The sequence below is a fragment of the Budorcas taxicolor genome, chromosome 18, assembly GCF_023091745.1.
Source record: "Budorcas taxicolor isolate Tak-1 chromosome 18, Takin1.1, whole genome shotgun sequence".
Lineage (NCBI taxonomy): Eukaryota > Metazoa > Chordata > Mammalia > Artiodactyla > Bovidae > Budorcas > Budorcas taxicolor.
In genome coordinates, this window is record NC_068927.1 from 46750618 (window position 1) to 46769675 (window position 19058).

The 19058-nt window shown below is 41.9% G+C and overlaps 1 protein-coding gene across 1 annotated transcript; it reads right to left on the bottom strand.

The window, feature by feature from the left end:
- Positions 1-978: 978 nt before the first annotated feature.
- On the bottom strand, positions 979-13404 carry ZNF599 (zinc finger protein 599). Its single transcript, XM_052656591.1, has 4 exons — positions 13056-13404; positions 10789-10915; positions 9313-9408; positions 979-2504 (listed from the first exon to the last, which is right to left on the bottom strand). The coding sequence occupies exons 1-4, from the start codon at positions 13071-13073 to the stop codon at positions 979-981; spliced, it is 1767 nt and encodes a 588-aa protein (XP_052512551.1). The 5' UTR covers positions 13074-13404.
- Between the last annotated feature and the right edge of the window lie 5654 nt (positions 13405-19058).

Sequence of the window (19058 nt, forward strand, 5' to 3'; positions counted from 1 at the left end):
TGGAATTTCTTTGGAGGGAATGATGCTGAAGCTGAAACTCCAGTACTTTGGCCACCTCATGCGAAGAGTTGACTCATTGGAAAAGACTCTGATGCTGGGAGGGATTGGGGGCAGGAGGAAAGGAGACGACAGAGGATGAGATGGCTGGATGGTATCACTGACTCAATGGACATGAGTTTGAGTGAACTCCAGGAGTTGATGATGGCCAGGGAGGCCTGGTGTGCTGTGATTCATGGGGTCGCAGAGAGTCGGACACGACTGAGCCACTGAACTGAACTGAACTGAACTGAACTGTAGACTATAACCACCATGATTAACAAGAACTGATTGCATATGATGTATGTATATGTATGTCAAGACTCAGGCCTTATGTTCAATGGTAGACATGATATTGACATGTTATATGTCAATGTTTTGTAACAAATAACTTTCAATAAATGTTAGCAGAGCTAACATCCCAATGGTCCAACTCTCCTGACTATGGATATAAAAAAATACATAAAGGGGATGAGGCCTTAGATCTCTCCCCTTTCAGCCGCTCTCCTGCCCACACACAAATGACAAATTGTCATAAGCTTGGCAGGGAGATTGGGAAAAAGACACAAGTGTGTTTCTCTTTCCTTTCTCTTCTACATCTCTTTAAATGCTCTTGAGATGGATTTGCAATAAACATAGGAAGAACTGTTGCTGACATTTTCCCCAAATGCATGACAACCACTGAGTCTCCCTTATGGATTCTCAGATGTAGTGTAAAGCTTTAGCCAGTGTCAATTTCTAGTATGACCCTTCAGATGACCTGCCACAGAAAGCTTTCACAGAGATGATAATTAGTGTTTCTCTTCTGACACTGAGTAAGATATTTCTCTGGCCAAAAGACTTCCCTGAATAGTTATATTCAAAAGGAAAGGTACTTTACCTGTATGAGTTCACCTAAATTGCCTAAAGTGAGCAAACTTGCACAAGGCCTTCCTCCATCTTCTAAACTCTGGTGTGAATCTTTTGATGGTGAGTGAAGGATGAACTGTGGCTGAAGGCCTTCCCACATTCACCACATTCAAAGGGTTTCTCTCCAGTGTGAGTTCTCACATGTTGAGTTAAGGCAAAATTGTCACAAAAGGCCTTCTCGCATTCTTTGCACTCACAGGGCTTTTCTCCAGTGTGGATCCTATTATGCCGAACAAAATTTGCAGGTTGGGTAAAGGCCTTTCCACATTCTCTGCATACATAAGGCTTTTCCCCAGTGTGAATCCTCATGTGTCGAGTAAAGGAAGAGCTATAGTAAAAGGCTTTTGCACATTCTTTACACTCCAAAGGTTTTTTCCCACTATGAGTCCTATTGTGTCTGATAAAAACAGAATGGTGTGTAAAGGCCTTTCCACATTCACTGCATTCATAGGGTCTCTCACCAGTGTGAATCCTCATGTGTTGAATTAAGGAAGAGCTGTCACAAAATGCTTTCCCACATTCTTTGCACTCAAAGGGCTTCTCTCCAGTATGTGCCCTCTTATGCCGGATGAAAGTAGATCTATGAGTAAAGGCTTTTCCACACTCACTGCACTCATAGGGTTTCTCTCCAGTGTGAATCCTCATATGTTGAGTGAAGGATGAGTTGAGGCAGAAAGCTTTTCCACATTCTTTGCACAAAAAGGGTTTTTCTCCCGTGTGGGTCATATTATGCTGGATAAAAGTGGACCGGTGAGTGAAGGCCTTTCCACATTTGCTGCACTCATAGAGTTTCTTTCCAGTGTGAATCCTCATGTGTTGAGCAAAGGAGGAGCTGTAGTAAAAGGCTTTCCCACACTCCTTGCACAAAAAGGGCTTTTCTCTAGTGTGAGTCATATTATGCTGGATGAAAGAGGAGCGATGGGTGAAAGCTTTACCACATTCTTTGCACTCATAGGGTTTATCTCCACTGTGAATACGCTGGTGCTCTGTGAGGTGAGACCTGCGTTTGAAGGCCTTCCCACACTCGATACACTTGTATGGCTTTTCCCCAGTATGAAACCTCATATGTCGAATGAAGTCTGCCATATAACGAGAGGCTTTCCCACATTCACTGCATTCATAAGGCTTCACTCCAGCATGAATCTGTTGATGCCGAATAAGGGCCCAATTCTTGCTAAAATCTTTTCCACATTCCTTGCACTTATAGAGGTTATTCCTTGCATCAACAACCAGGTCTTTTCCTGGTTCTTGGGAATCACATTCATGCGGAGCATCTTGTGTAGTGACTTGCTCCTGTAAAATCCCTAAACAAAGACTATCATCTGTCTCAAAGTCATCATGTTTATGGCTCAACTTCCTCAGGCATGTCTCCTTGTGGGGGTCTGCTCCTGGCCTCCAGTTCCCTTCTTGCACTTCTGACAGTTTTTCCTGATACCTTGCTTGCCCCAGCCAGGAATCCCTTGAGGTGCCATGTGTCACCTGTTCCTCAAAAGGGGCTTCCTCAGTGAGGGCCAGCTGAGAAGCAGTAAGCTCTGTGGTCTTGGGGTTTGATTTTTCACCTGAAGGAAATCCAATATAACAAAAGTGCCTATTAGTGATGTCAACACAGAACAAAATAAATGACCACTTTAGTGGAAGAATGAAGATGAAAATAAAACCTCTACCATCTATGGCATTTTTACATCTCTTAAACCCTGGTTTAAAATATCTTTCTTTACTAATCCTTGGGCTCTTGACATCTTTAAAAGGTAACCCAAGGAGAAAAGCTGTAGCAGGGAACAGAAAATCTGTAGTGGAGACTCCACCTCACTCTCCAGAGTGGGGAAGGGTGGGCAGAGTAATGATAATGACTGTGTTCCAATATCTCATGCTACTATGACAGCACAGAGAAGGTGAACCTAACTTGGCCCAGATGGCAGACAGAAAGAGGCCAGTGGAGGCTACAAGGACAAGGTGCTACATAAGCTTATCTCCAAAGGTGCGTAGGAATTCCCTGACAGAGGAATTAGGAGAAAAACTGTATTAGACAACTGAAAGTTCAAAAGGTGAGGGTCTTAAAAGAATACTGAATGCCAGGCAAAAAGAAAAGAATGACAGGATGGTGGAGAGGGAGGCAGAGACAGAGGAGAAATAAAATCTTAGGATTCTGGACTGTGCGAAAGTTGTGGGGAGTCAGAGATAAGTAACTGGGTGGATATATTCAGTCTACTATACCTGAGTAAAGACTCGGTGAACAGACTGAAATAGATAATGTTTAGATAACTAGAAAACATATCACATTAATAAAGATTTATTTGAAAAGAGATTAATAATATAAAATTGCCAATTTCCCTCAAATTCATTATAAATTTAATACAACTTGGGATAAATCTCAATAGGGTTTTTCACAGTTACGGGCAAGCTGATTGTGGAAAATATATAAAAGAACAGAGACCAGGATATCTCTGAAGAAGAATAAAGCAAAAGGACTTGCTCTTTGAGGAATTAGGATGATGATGAAATCATATATAACAAAGTAGTGTGATGCAGCCTAGATATAATATAAGCTGTCAAAGTGTCAAAGGTAAAAACAGAGTTAGGAGCTCTGAAATGTGTATATGGAATTTGCTCAACACATGAGGATTCACACAATTTTGATATATGACAGAAGTAGCAGAGAGGCCAGTGGGAATAAGAAAAGACTATTTAATAAATGGCTGTAGAAAAATCATTTGCCACAATGAAGGAAAATGAAGTTGTATTTCTACCTTGCACAAAGCAAAAAATTAATTCCAGATTGATTAAGACTTGTCAGAAGCTAAAGATTAAAAACTTTTAATAAATAGTGAAAATGACTATCTTTTAGATCTTGGGGAAAAGGAAGAATTCAAAAACAAGATACAGAAACATTCACTATAAAAGACTAATCAACATGACTAATGGTTTAAAAGGCAATCCAAGAAAAATGGCTATGTTAACATCAGACCTACATTAACACCAGATAACATAGATGACAGAGCAAAGAAAATGGGACCAAAAGGGACATTATATAATAACAAAAAGATCAAGCCACCAGGAAGACATAATAACCCTAAATCTGTATGTACCAAATATCAGAGCCTCAAAACATACAAACTAAAAACTGAGCTGAAAGGAGAAATACCCAAAATCACAATTACAGCTGGAGACTTCAACACTTCACACCCAAAATGAAAACTGAACCATGCTATGAACTGACATTTCACAGAAGATATGTACTGACTAATCAACATATGAAGAGGTACTCAAATTTCTTAAATATGAGGGAAGGGCAAATTAAGACCACAATCAGAGACTAATTTATATTCACCTGATTGAAAACACCTTTGAAGTGTTGGAGATCCATGGAATTGTTCATACAGGGGAAGTGAAGTGTAAGTGGGTATAAATAATCATGTTAGAAAACAACAGGGCATCATCTAGTAAAGTTCTCCTTTTGCTTAATTTATAATTCCCAAATTCCAGTCCTAGGCATATTCTAAGAGAAATTCCTACACTTGTTTATGAGAATACACACATGTGAATTTTCATGGCTCCACTGTGTATGGGTACAAAAAATTGGAAACAAGAAAATTTCCATGAAAATGGATGAATACATGGTATTATATAAATGACTATTGGAGGAAAAAAAATGAGTGAACTATAGCTGTGTGCATGTTCAGTTGCTAAGCTGTGTCTTGCCTCTTTGCAACCCCATGGACCGTAGCCTGCCCAGCTCCTCTGACCATGGGATTTCCCAGCTAAGAATACTAGAGTGGGTTGCCATTTCCTTCTCCAGGGGATCTTCCTGACCCAGGCAAGGGATCTTCTGAACCCATGTCTCCTGCATTGGCAGGCGGGTTCTTTACTGCTGAGCCATCAGGGAAACTGAACTATAGCTACATGCATCATGAATCTCAGTAACATACTATTGAATGAAAAGTACAAATCCTATAAGACAACATAAACAGATACTTTTTATAATGTTCAAATAAAAAAGCAAAATATACACAGGAGTACAATGAAACAATTTTTTTTGAGAATGTCAGTTTTTCATGACATTATAAAAATGATATCTTAAACTTATTTTTTAGCAATTTTTAATTATGGTAAAATAAACATACAATGTACCATTTTGAGATGAAACAATCTTAAAAAGTAATGGATAAAATAATTAGATAAAGTAGATGAATTCCTTAAAAGACTCAAATTACCAAAACTGACACAGGAAAAAACAGACTATCTGAACAGCCCTTTATTTATTCAAAAGACAAATTCTGTGATGGACTGAATGTTTGTGTTCCCCAAAATTCACGTATTGAAGCCCTAATTGTCAATGTATTTGGAGGTAGGGCCTGGCCTTTACAGAAATAATTAAGGTTAAGTGAGGTCATAAAAGCAGACCTGAGAGGATCACATCCTTATAATAAGAGACACCAAAGACTTCTCCCTCTCTTCCCCACCACCACACACCACATTTAGGAAAGGCTGTGGTCCCTGTCTTCGTATAAGAACACTAATCCCATCATGGGTGCTCCATTCTCATGACCTCATCTCAACCCAATCACCACCCAAAGGGCCAGAATCATCACACTGGGGCATTAGGGATTCAACATACAGATTTTGGGAGGACACAGGCGTTCAGTTCATAACAAGGTGATATGAGAAAAAGTACATGCAAATGTTCTGTAAATTGTAGACCACTATCTCTTATCATTATTATAGTTGTTACATTGGTTAATCAGAATGTCAGCAATAACCTGTGAGAACATTTTTTTAGTACTGCAGTGCTGAGAAATACCACTACTGGGCCTCAAAGAGTGAAAGGGGCAAACACCATCTGCTCACAAGTATGTGAAGCAATGAGGGATCTTACATATAGCTGGTGGGAATGTGACATGGTGCAGTCACTCTGAAACTGACTGGTAGTTCCTATTAAAGCTAATCATATAACTACACCATGATCCAGCCAGTCCACTCATATGTATACTCCCAACAGAAATGCGTGCTTATAGGCAACAAAAAATATGGTTAAGAATATTCATAGCAGCATTCTCCGTAATATTCTGAAAAGTCAAATGTCCATCGACAGGAACACAGGTATGTGTGATCTATTAATTCACTGAGCTATTGCACAGTGAGAAACTACCTCCAAATAAATGCAACCACATGGATAAATTCCAGAGCCATAATGATTATCAAAAGAAGACTGGCAGGGCCATATTGCGTACTGTGGGGTTCCATTTATAAACCTTCAAAACTAATCTATGGGACTTCCTTGGTGGTCCGTAGCTGACTCCAAGCTTGCAATGCAGGAGGCCTGGGTTCAACACCTGGTCAGGGGACTAGACCCCGTATGCTGCCACTAAGAGTTCGCGTGCCATAACTAAAAGATTCCACATGCTGCAACGAAGACCTGGTGCAGCCAAATAAATAAATAAATGAATATTAAAAAAAAAAAAAACCACCCTAAATCTAAGGTGACAGAGTCTAAATACTGGTTAATTTTGTAGAAGGGGATATTAACAGGAGGGAAGCACAAGAAGCCTCAGAGGTGCTGGAAATACTGCATGTCTTGACACTTGCAGTGGATACGCTGGTTTATATATATGTAAAATTTCATAATGATGGACCTTTAAGATTTATACATTCACTATGTATAAATTACACCTCAGTACAAAAATTCAAGGAAATATTGACTAGTAAAGGAGAGGTCTGTGTAGATGTCTCTTCTGAAAATGGGAAAAGTCCTCTAGAAAGCTTGGTTGTTCAACTGAAATAGAGTCAACAACTTTTGGATGTTGTTGGAGAGCCAAGAGCTTTTTTTTTAATGTTTCCCACAATTGCAAGAAACTTCAGCATGTTTTTTCTGTTGACCGGAGAGAAGATGGAGATATAGAAGAGGGAGGAAATAAATGAAGAAGCATGTTCTCTGACGCAGTGGACAGACTCCTCTATGGTTTCCCATAATCCCTTCCTCATGGTGTTCCCACAGTTTTGATACCCTCTGCCTGAATCCTGGGCTTCCCAGGTGGCACTAGTGGTAATGAACCTGCCTACCAATGCAGATGCAGCAGACACAAGAAACATGGATTCAATCCTGAGTCAGGAAGATCCCATGGAGAAGGAAATGGCAACCTGCTCCAATATTCTTGCCTGGAAAATCCCATGGACAGAGGGGCCTGGTGGGCTGTAATCCATGGGGTCACAAAGAGCTGGACACAACCGAAGTGACTTAGCATGCACACATGCTGAATCCTAGCAAAATTTACTTCTAAAGAATAGAATATAACAAAGGCAGTAGAATGTAAGATGTAACAGATAAAGTATATGTGTGGAACCTCTCTTGCTGGAATCTCTTACACCATTACTTGATCTGAAGAAGTAAGCTGATGTGTTGTAAACTGCCTACAACTACAGCTTTGCAGGGGATCAAGCTAAGCTGTGCCTAGATTTCTGATCCACAGATGAGATAATAAATGAGTGATATTTTAATATTAAATGAGTGATTTTTATTCACTCATTGCAATCTGGCAATAGATAACTAAGACATCTGAGAAGGTAGATGAAGGTATGACCTAGACTCTGCTAGGGGGATCAGCCATGGCCAGGGATGAGAACTCTTCTGTAGAGGTGAGAAAGAAGCTGCAGGGATAAGTCAGTAAGGGTTAAAAAGCAAGTAAAACAAGGGAACAGCCTTTATTTTCTGAATGAACTGGGTCATATGTTGAGATCTCAATGACTGGGGAGGTGGTGATGTTTGGAATAAGGTAAAAGTGGACAGGGGAGTGGATGTGAGACATAGAGCTGATGATGGGGGGACTATGTTAGCATCATGCAGGCAAAAGATGATTACAGCCTAGGCTAGGGTGATAATGATGGAACTCATGGAACTGGTGGAGGTGACAGATTCAGGAGAAACATATGATGAAATATGATCAAGATTCAGGAATGGCTGCATCATGGGCATGATGAAAATGGAGGTGTTGTTCAAGTTTGTTTTTGGTTTTCTCAACTTCTTGAACAGCAAGACCACTGACTGAAATGGGGAGATGAGAGGAGTGGGCAAGATCTTGAGATCCTTCTTAGGCATGATGGGTATGAAGTGCCTTTGAAACCTCCAAGTGAAGATGTAGAACTGTAGAAAGCGGTGAAGATTTGAGACGGACTCAGTGGACTGAGGAGGGGCTGGCCAGAGATACTCACTGGCTGGCTGAGCAACCTGAGGGAACCCAAGAGGGGAGCGATCACAAATCTACATTGATGCTAGCCACACATTTGATGCGGGGCTGACAGAGGCAAACATCCTCTTAAGATTTTACAAGACAGGAATGCAAGAGAATGACAAGGCTAGGGATTGCTTCTGAATATCTCATTTACAAATGGAAGCATGGGTGCCTGCAGGGATGTACGGTACAGATAAATGATTGGCTAGAGGTGGAAAAGAGTGAGATGCAAAGTAGAATTGGAGGCAATAATCTGCAGAAAAATAAATGACTCCTTTCTGAATCCAGAAGGTAGTTTGAGATACCATTAGTCACTATTCATTATGAGTAATAATACATGAATATTGTTAAGTCACTTACTTTGGGTCAGGCAATGGAAGGTGAATGGAAGTGACTATGTGAGCAAGTGGGTATGACTACTCCCCTTCTCTCCTATTCCTTTGGGCCAGTTGGATGATGTCAGGGCAATCTTACAGCCACATGCTGACAATAGAATATACCTGGTCCCTAAATAGATATGTGGTACAGAATTTGCCTGCAGACCCACATTATGTGTGTATGTGCTCAATCGTGTCTGACTCTTTGCAACCCTATGAACTTCCACCAGGCTCTTCTACCTATGGAATTTTCCAGGCAAGAATACTGGAAAAGGTTGTCATTTCCTACTCCAGGGGATCTTCCCAACCCAGGGATCAAACCAGCATCTCACGTGTCTTCTGCACTGGCACGCAGATTCTTTACAACTGCGCCACTTAGGAATCCTGACCACATTATACCGTGGCACAAATGAGAAAAACAAGTCTTGCTGAGCCATCAAGATTTTGGAGCTTATTTCTTACAGCAGACAGCATCCACTTAGCTTAACTTGTATGTCAAAGGCACAGGAAGATCATACAACTTCCCCAGGGTCCTGATGCTTCTGAATGGCCAAGTATAGAGTCTGTCTCTTACTCAGGATAGCAAATTTCAAGCCCAGTAAAGGCAAAGAGTGTGATAGGATTGGGAAGACAGAGGAAACACAGTTAAAAGGACTCCATGATCACCCAATACCCCCAGAAAGCTACAGAAAGAAACTGCCCATGGAAAGGGGAACTGCCCACTCAATGGGGCTGACTGGCAGTCTGCCAGCTGCCATGCCACTCACCTATACAGGTGTTTCCAGAGAGGCCTCTCTTTACTCTCCACAGTTCTGGCCCATACTCCAGTAGCTGAATCAGCTCTGCCTCAGGAACAGGATGCCCTGTACATGGAGAAATAAATGGGGCATGGGTATATAGGTAAAGACAAAAAGGAAAATCTCACATATACAGGAGTGAACACCTTGAACATACCACTATGCAACCCCAAAGGGGACACCTCCTTCCAGAAGTCTTTCCCTAATTAAATTAGCAAGATTCAACCATCCCATGCTTCAGAACTACTTAGACACACCTGGTTCTAAACACAGAACAAATTAAACCAAATCTCTGGGCATAAAGATAGTACTGGTTGTTTTCAAACCTCACCAGGTGATTCTGGTGTCCAAGGATGGCTGTAAACACTAGACTAAATCAACTGATAATCAGTTGTCTGAGGAAGGCCATGACCTAAAACTGCTACCTATTCTGAAGAAAACTCCAGTTTGGGAAGATGGGGCTGAATGCGGGGACTTGCTACCCTATTTGTTGCTATACCATCCTGTGGCCACTTCAGGGATGCTGGCCCAATGACCTGGACCAAAGAGAGAAAGCAGACAAACAGAGAATTGGGTTGGGAGGTACCAACCCAGGAGCCAGCACCACCACAGGGCTTCTCATTAGGTGAAGTAATAAACTTTCTTCAGGGTGAAATTTTTATGATGTGGTTTTCTGGCACATGCAGCCAAATATATTTTGCCAAATGTGAAGGTTTAAAGATAGGAGGATTCTGAAGAGAAGTCAATGACTTAGGCAGCAGGACCACAGAAACTCTGATTAGAAAATCCTGTACTGCAAGCCAGACTGCACCCAGCTGTCACTTAGCAAATGTTCACTGAGGTCTGCTCTATATCTGGCACCGAGGTCAGTAAGGAGGCAGGGGGAAAGGTGAACCAGATCTTCCTTTGTCTCTGCTGGACCTGAGCTCCCTGCCCACTCAGGGAATTGGCTTGTGTTTGTCCCTCCACTTGGAATACTATTCCCCAGATGCCTCCTTTCAATAACTATACACAATTGTCACATAACACTGTAGTTACTTCACTGAAGACTGACCTCCTGGGAGAGACTATATGGAAGGACATTTGGGATTTATTATTTTGTACAATTTTATTGTGCAATTTGTTTATGATTATATTTGTATGTAATTTGTATAATTTTGTATATTATTATGTATAATTTATTATACATAACAAATACCTACATGGCACTTTCTAAGTTCCCAGTTCTACTCTACACACTTTAAAGATATTAGTTCGCTGGGGCTAAGTGAAAGGGTTACTACTAAAATAATAAAATAAAAATAATCATGAGGCGGTCAGACCAGAACAGGCTGAGGCTGGAGGGAGAAGCAAAGGCAGGTTCCTCAGCTCTTCTTAACCGACCGTGCTCAGAGAGAGGGTGGAACGAAAGAGGTTCTGGGTACCACATGTGAGGTGAGGCCTTACCCAGTGAGACCAGGAGGCCACAAGTCTCCAACATCACCTCCTGGTACAAGGTCCTCTGGGCCAGGTCTAGATGTCTCCATTCCTCCCCAGTGAAGGTTATGGCCACATCTTCAAATGATATCAATGCCTGCAAAGTCAAACAGAGAGGGTGGGGTGACTGTATGGCTATTAAATTAGAGCCTACTGCTTGGTTAGTGACAGAAACTCAGAGAGACCCAAGGCCTGAATCCCCGAGTATCTCCTGAGAACCCAGCTCTGTGCTGGGTTCAAGAGGGAGGTAGACGGTGCTGTAGATGGACTACAAATAGTGTGAGAGGGAAAAGCCACCTATATGGGAGTCCACTGGAGAGTGATGCAAAACGAAAGTAATCTTGTGTGGACTGTGAGCCCGTTACTGTAATTCAAGCAAGGATAAGAGAAGTGGCAGCTGAGCCTCACTGGTCTGCCCTCTATGCCTGCACCTCAGGGCTTTGCTGCTGCTGCTAAGTCGCTTCAGTCGTGTCCGACTCTGTGCGACCCCATAGACAGCAGCCTACCAGGCTCCCCCGCCCCGGGATTCTCCAGGCAAGCACACTGGAGTGAGTTGCTATTTCCTTCTCCAATGCATGAAAGTGAAAAGTGAAAGTGAAGTCACTCAGTCGTGTCCAACCCTCAGCGACCCCATGGACTGCAGCCTTCCAGGCTCCTCCATCCATGGGATTTTCCAGGCAAAAGTACTGGAGTGGGGTGCCATTTAGATGCTGTGTTAAAGCAACTAAAAGTATCTAGGTCTGCACCTAGACTTCTTGGGATTTAAATTCAACCTTTTCAACCAAAACATGCTAATTTCTTTGAGCCTCAATTTCCACATCAATACAATAGTTCCAACTTCACCAGGTTCTTGCAGAGATTAAAGTGAAAATGTTCATAAAGCAAACAAGTGCAGTGCCCAGCACTTGTCAGTGCTCAATGTGTATTTGTGAATTTCTTTAATTCTCTCACAGCCCATAAGGTTAACACCATCACTGTCTCCATTTCACAATCAGCAAATGGGGGCTCAAAGTCAAGCTGCCCAGAGTAACATGTCTAATGAGAAGGGACAAGATTTGAACCCAGGTCCCTATGGTCCAGCCACGACAGGGGATTTAGATTTGATCTATGTATCATGGCAGCTCCAGAAGGTAGAATCTTTCATTCATCAACCACTTACTGAACACTTGGTACAGGTTCTGCATTTTTCTAAGGCTGGGGACAGGAGCTCCCATATCCCTGACAAGGAACTAAATAAATAAGCAAAATAAAGTCATATGGCCTTAGGGGCTCCGAAATAAAGAAAAATAAGATGACTACAGAGATTACAGGAGACTTTAGATGGGTCAATCAGGAAGACCTCTCTGAGCAGATGTGGAACAAGGCTGGAATGAATTAGGGAGCAAGCCAGGAAAAATGGATAAACAAGCAATGTTCTGAAGGTCATCAGAGCTATGTTGACAGCAAACAAGGTGCTGTGCTGAAGAATAACTTAGGGCCTGTCCATGTGTTTACATCCCTTGAGACACAACATTCCTATGCACTGTCATTAATGAAAATTGTAATGGATTCACTTTTGAAATATAAGTAAATGTGTTGGGGAAATGGATACCGTCAGTGGCAAGCCAATGGACTTGTACCCAGATGGTACCCTCAAAGAGAAATCCAGTGACAGGCTTGTCTTCTGCTCTGTCCAGGGAACTTCTACTCCTGTTAGAGGAGCAGCTAATTCCAGAAACACTGCTCCCACCCCACTTCTGCTCTCCAGGCTGTCTCATCTGTCTCCCAGTTCTCAGCTGCGCTGAGGCCGGAGGCAGGGATGGCTGAGGGTCAAACTCCACCTGGGGTGAGCCTGAGATAACAGCAGGACCAGGAGAGCCCTTCTCCGGAAACAACATCCAGAGTGATGCTCTCTGGGTTGTGCTGAGCACTCAAGGACACACGCCACAAGCATTTCCTCTCCAGTTCCTCCGACCGAGAGACAAAAGTTGTTAATACTCCAATTTTAGACCCGAGGGAATAGAGGCCAAGGGCCGTGAATCCATAAGCTTAGAGCCAATTATGGGTGCCTCTCTTTACAACACTTGGCCTGGATTCAGAACCCTGGGTTGGAACTGATGAGCAATGTCGTCCCCACACCCCATTTTCACCGAACCTCCAGATCCAAGCGTATTAAGACGGAAAGGCGGAATTCCCTATATCACAGAGTGGCACTATGCGGACCGCGACCCCAGCGCACTTGGGCGCCCTCCACTCACCAGCGCCGGCGCCGCCATGGGGCCCGTGGGCAGAGCGGGACGGCGGGAGGCGGTGACAAAAGCAGGTAGAGCGGGCTTAGCCGACCCGAGGCCAGCCCTGCACGGAAGTATCTGGGACCTGAGTGTCCACGGTGTGGAATGCGCATAAGGCCCGCGGAGCCGCCTCTGGGAGCTGTGGGGACGGAGGGCTGGGAGCTCGAATGCTCGGCTGACAACCCGTTCCAAGCGGGGTCACTGTTCACACAAAATTGTGACGGTGGGTTCCAGTCTCCTCACGGCTCTTTGCTCGGTATAGAAGACCTTTTTCCGTGGAGCGGTCAATGTTCAACGCTCCAGGAGAGGAAGCCCGTAAAGCTAGACATATCGCTTGTAAACGACATCCTAATTACTAGACCAAGAAGCCCCGCCCAAGCTGCCACCACTGCCCGCCTCCGCTTTACGTCATTAGCTCAGCGCCCAAGGCCGTCATTGGAGACACTGCCTTCTGGGTAATGTAGTTTCTGACTTCATCCTGGTGAACCAAGGAGCTCACTTCTGGTTTTCTATGGAAACTGTGTCTTAAGGTTCCATGGCATCTGATCCTATCACTTCATGGCAAATAGATGGGAAAACAATGGAAACAGTGACAGACTTTATTTTCTTGCGCTCCAAAATCACTGCAGATGGTGACTGCAGCCATGAAATTAAAAGACACTTGCTCCTTGAAAGAAAAATTAAGACAAACCTAGACAGCGTATATAAAAAGTAGAGATATCATTTTGCCAACAAAGGTCCTATAGTCAAAGCTTTGGTTTTTCCAGTAGTCATGTATGGGATGTGAGAGTTGGACCATAAAGAAGGGCGAGCACCAAAGAATTGATGCTTTCGAACTGTGGTGTTGCAGAAGACTCTTGAGAGTCCTTTGGACTGCAAGGAGATCAAATCAACCCTGAATATTCACTGGAAGGACAGATGCTGAAGCTGAAACTTCAGTACTTTGGCCACTGATGGGAAGACCCAACTCATTGGAAAAGACCTTGATGCTAGGAAAGATTGAAGGCAGGAGGAGAAGGGGATGACAGAGGACAAAATGGTGGGATGGCATCACCAACTCAATGGACATGAGTTTGAGCAAACTCTGGGAGATGTTGAAGGACAGGGAAGCCTGGCATGCTGCAATCCATGGGGTCACAAAGAGTCAGACATGACTGAGCCACTGAACAAGGTTCCAAAGGAGGGCACAGCCTCGCTTCCTCTTGAAGGCAAGGCACACTGATTTCTTTGGCCCTTCAGGCAATGCCCCGCCCTTAAAGGGCTCTAAGTGAAGTGAAGTCCCTCAGTCGTGTCCGACTCTTTGCGACCCCATGGACTATAGCCTACCAGACTCTTCTGTCCATGGGATTTTCCAGGCAAGTATACTGGAATGGGTTGCCATTTCACATGCCCTATTCCTTGACCTTACGCAATGTATTCCTGCCCAGCATTTCACCTCTCTGAGCCAGGATTTATGATGAAAAGTGAAGATTTCCCTAATCCATGGTTTCCAAATCATAGACCACATCAGCATTACCTGGAATTTGTTACACATCATCAGGCCCCACTTCAGAGCTACCGAATCACATACTCTTGAGTGAGGCCCACGTACCTGTGCCTAAGCCCTACAAGAGGTTTTAATCCTCCAACACAGTTGAGAACCGGACTCTCCAGTGAATGAGACAAAATTACCTATGTCAGAAGAGATAGCTAAAAAGTGCTTAGCACTAGACCTGGGACATAATAATAAATGTGTGCTAAATCACTTCAGTCATATCTGACTCTTTGAGACCCTATGGACCCATAGCTTGCCTGACTCCTCTGTCCATAGGATTCTGCAGACAAGAATATTGGTGTGGGTTGCCATGCTCTCTTCCAGGGAATCTTCCCCACCCAGGGACTGAACCTGTGTCTCTTACATCTACCTGCATTGGCAGGAGGGTTCTTTATCATTAGTGGCACCTAGGAAGCCCAAAATGATAAGTACTTGAGAGCTTTTGTTGTCATTTTCAATCACATTGACTTCACTTGATTTCTTCAGTAGATCAAGCTCTTTTCAGCTTGGGTTTTTGGCACATCTAGTTCCTTCATCAGAAATGCTGCTTCCCCACCTTGAACCTGGTGGAACTATTCCATCCCGCTGGAGGTCTGCATGATACCAGCTTCTGTTTACTCTGCTGTCCTTCCTGGCCTTATACCTTAATGCTCATTGTCCTACTTTTACCAAAAAGGACACTGAGAAGTGATATTATGAGGAAATAACAGATCAATATTCCTTACACTTACAGATAGAAAAATCTTCAACAAAATATTAGAAAACCATTCCAACATCATTTCAATTTTTTAAAGGATTATGTATAATTGTGGATTTATCCCAGGAATGCAAGAGTGGTTCCATATAAGAAAATCAACTAATAGAACACATTAATAAAATAAAGAGGAAAAAGACATGATAATCTCAATTGACAAAGAAAATGCATTTGATAAAGTCCAACACACTTTTATAATAACAATAATTGTAAAACATTCAGAAAACTAGAAATAGAGAGCATTTTTCTCAGTGTGATAAATGGTATTCTTGAAAAAGCCACTGTTAAAATTATACTTGATAATGAAAGACTGAAAGCCTTCCCTGCAATATCAGGAACAAAACAAGAATACCTAACCACTACCATTCAACACTGTACTAGAAGTTTCAGCCAGAGGCAAAAAAAAAAAAGAAGAAGAAGAAAGAAAGAGCACTACATTTGGAAAGGAAAAAGTAAAACTGCCTCTTTTCACAGATGACATGATTCTGAGAGGGTAACAGGTAGGAAGGCCAGGGGTCTCCAAATGGAGGAAATAGGCTGCAAGTGTCAGACATTTTTTAAAATCTCTCTCTTAAACAGCAGGAAATAATGATATATTTTTTCCCTTCTCTATACAAATTTTAAAAGAGTTTTCTCTTAAAATACTGTGTTGCCATAATGACACCTGGGTCCACCTGAACTTAACTTTTCTCAAATTTTGAGTGAACCAATATATTTTTCTTACGGAAATGTTTGTCTTAAGCTATGTTAATGTACTATGCATTTACCCCAGACTCTGTCTTCAAGTCCGTTCAGCCTAAAAGCTGAGATTTAGGCTCAGAACTGACTTGACAAACCAGTATGTTATACTCAGACATTGTTCTCCTAATCTATGTAAATGAAACTATTTGTATGGTAATCTGCCTTTCTACAAGATTCAAGTCAATTATTTTACACCTGGGATGACTTACTTGCCTGCTGCCAAGATTTCCCCAAAATACATCTTGTGGGTGAGGGGCCTGATGCCATTCTCTGAGTTTTAAGACATTCCTTTCTTTCATTAACAAACTGCTAGTAACTATATAACATCCAGCTAAAGACTAGCAGGCGGGTATTCTTTCTGCCCTCTTCTGATGTCTATGTCAGAAGTTTTCTCTATCCCCTTTATACTTTAATAAAACTTTATTACACAAAAGCTCTGAGTGATCAAGCCATCTCTGGCCCCAGATTGAATTCTTTTCCAGAGGCCAAGAATCTCGGCGTCTTTCACAGTTCAGCAACAACTTTTCAATTCTAAATATAGAAAGTATCATAGAATCTACCAGAAAAACTACACGTATTCAGAAAAGTTTCAGGGAACAATAACAACATGCAAAAATCAGTACATTGATGGTGGGAATATAAAATGGATCTGCTTCTGTGAAAAAAGTTTGGTGGTTCCTCAAAAAGTTAAGTGTAGAATTATCACATGGCATATGATTTCACAGCTGTGTAGATACTTTAGAGAATTGAAAACAAGTATTTCAACAAATACTTGCACATAATGTTAACAGCAACACTATTCTTGATAAACAAAAGGTGGAAACAATTAAAAATTTTATCAATGGATGGATAAACAAATTGTGCTATAAACATACAATGGAATATTATTCAGCTATAAAAAGGAATAATACAAAGAGTTCTACAATGTGGATCAACCTGGAAAACTATGAAAGGTTTATAAAGAAATAGAGAAAATGGTGAAGCCTAGATGAAGCATCCTTAGATATAATCACATAGCACAAAAGGGAAAAGGCTGAATATTGAGACTTCATCCATTTTAAAGACATTTGTTCTGTGAAAGTATTTTGACCTGAGTGGAAATGAAGACACAACATATCAAAATTTGTCAGAGGCAGATAAAACAGTATTTAAAGGGTAATGTATAACATTTACACATTCAAAAAAAAAAGGTCTTAAATCATGGATCTTAGTCTTCATATTACAAAATCAGAAAAAGAAGAGAAACACAGAGAAACCAGGGAAAGGATATAATAAACATGAAAATGGAAACCAATGAAACAAACCAAAAAAGTAGAGAAAATCACTGAACCCAAAAGTCTTAAGATAAATAAAAATGATTAAACTCTAGCCAAATTTTATCAAGAAATAGAGAATACACAAATTATGAAGTCAAGAATGATACAATAGATAGCACTACAGATTGTATGTATATTAAATGTTAATGTGGGAATATAGTGAACTTTCCTTTATGGCATTAATTGAAAAACTTTAGTGAAATGGACAATTAAAAAAAAAAAAACACACAAACCATGAAAGCTCAGTTAATGAACAAAAAATAGTTAACCTATTTAGCCCCATATCTAGTATAGAAATTAAATTTCTATCTAGAAACATTCTTACAAAGCAAACTGCAGGCTTAAATGGCTTCACTGTGAATTTTACCAAACACTTAAGGAAGAAGTAATACCAATACTACACAAACCTTTCCAAAAAGTGGAAGAGTAGGGAATGTTTACTTAATATATTATGTGAACTTAGCATTATTTGATACCACCACCAGACTGAGGCATTACAAGAAAAATGCATATCAACATCCCTTATGAACATACATGCAGAAATCCCAGTAAGATTTTAGCAAATCGAATCCAGCTATTTATGAGAAGGATTATGCATCAAGACAAGAGTTTACCTCTGAAATGTAAGGTTTGCTTCTCCACTTCCACGGCACTCATTTCTCAACTCTTCAGTGTCAACTTTCTGATGCACAATAAGAGTGGAGGTCTGTATAAAGAATTCCCCTCACCACCCCCCTCATAAGTCCTTTATCCAATACAGATTCTCTAGTACTGACCAAGAGTAAAATTGTAGCTGAAGGCTTTTCTAAATTCACTTCACTTGTAATGCCTTTGTACAGCAGGAAAAGCTGCAGCACACGTGCTGCTGCTGTAAGGCTGCTCTCCTCCCCTCCGGCAGCTCATTCCCCTGTGAGTGACCTGATGCTGGAGAAAGCCTGACATGACCAAGCAGTCCTTCCCAACCTTCCTGCATCTGAACAACTTCCCTGATGTGTTGTCTCTGTAGTTCTTTAGAAGAGAGGCGTTTCCCTCTCCCTTCTGATGGACCTCTTTTTTTTTTAAGTATTCTTGTTTATTTACTTACTTATTTTTGGCTGTACTGGGTCTTTGTTGCTGAGCTTGGACTTTCTCTAGTTGCAGTGAGTGGGGCTACTCTCTAGTTGTGGTGCCCAGGCTTCTCATTGTGGTGGTTTCTCTTATTGCAGAGAACAGGCTCTAGGCACATGGGCTTCAGTAATCCCAGCATGCAGACTCTAGAGCACACGCTCAGGGGTTGTAGTGCATGGGCTTAACTGCTCCGCAGCATGTGGAATCTTCCCGGATCAGGGATCAAACCCATGTTCCCTGCATTGGCAGGCAGATTCTTATCCAGTGTGCCACCAGGGAAGTCCTCTGATGGACTTCTTAACATTCTGCTGCATCCGTTGCTGGTGAAGGTTTGCACTAAATCAGAACACTCTCCACCTATCAGACCAGTGTGTGGTCTCTGCCCTGGGTGTCTGCCTTTGTATCCAGCCAGGTGCAAAATGTTTTTCAAGAGTAGATCATGCATATATAGGGGTAGGTCTGCTGAGTGGGATTCCTAACATGCGACACTCCTACTGTGCTCAGAAGGGAACTCCTCA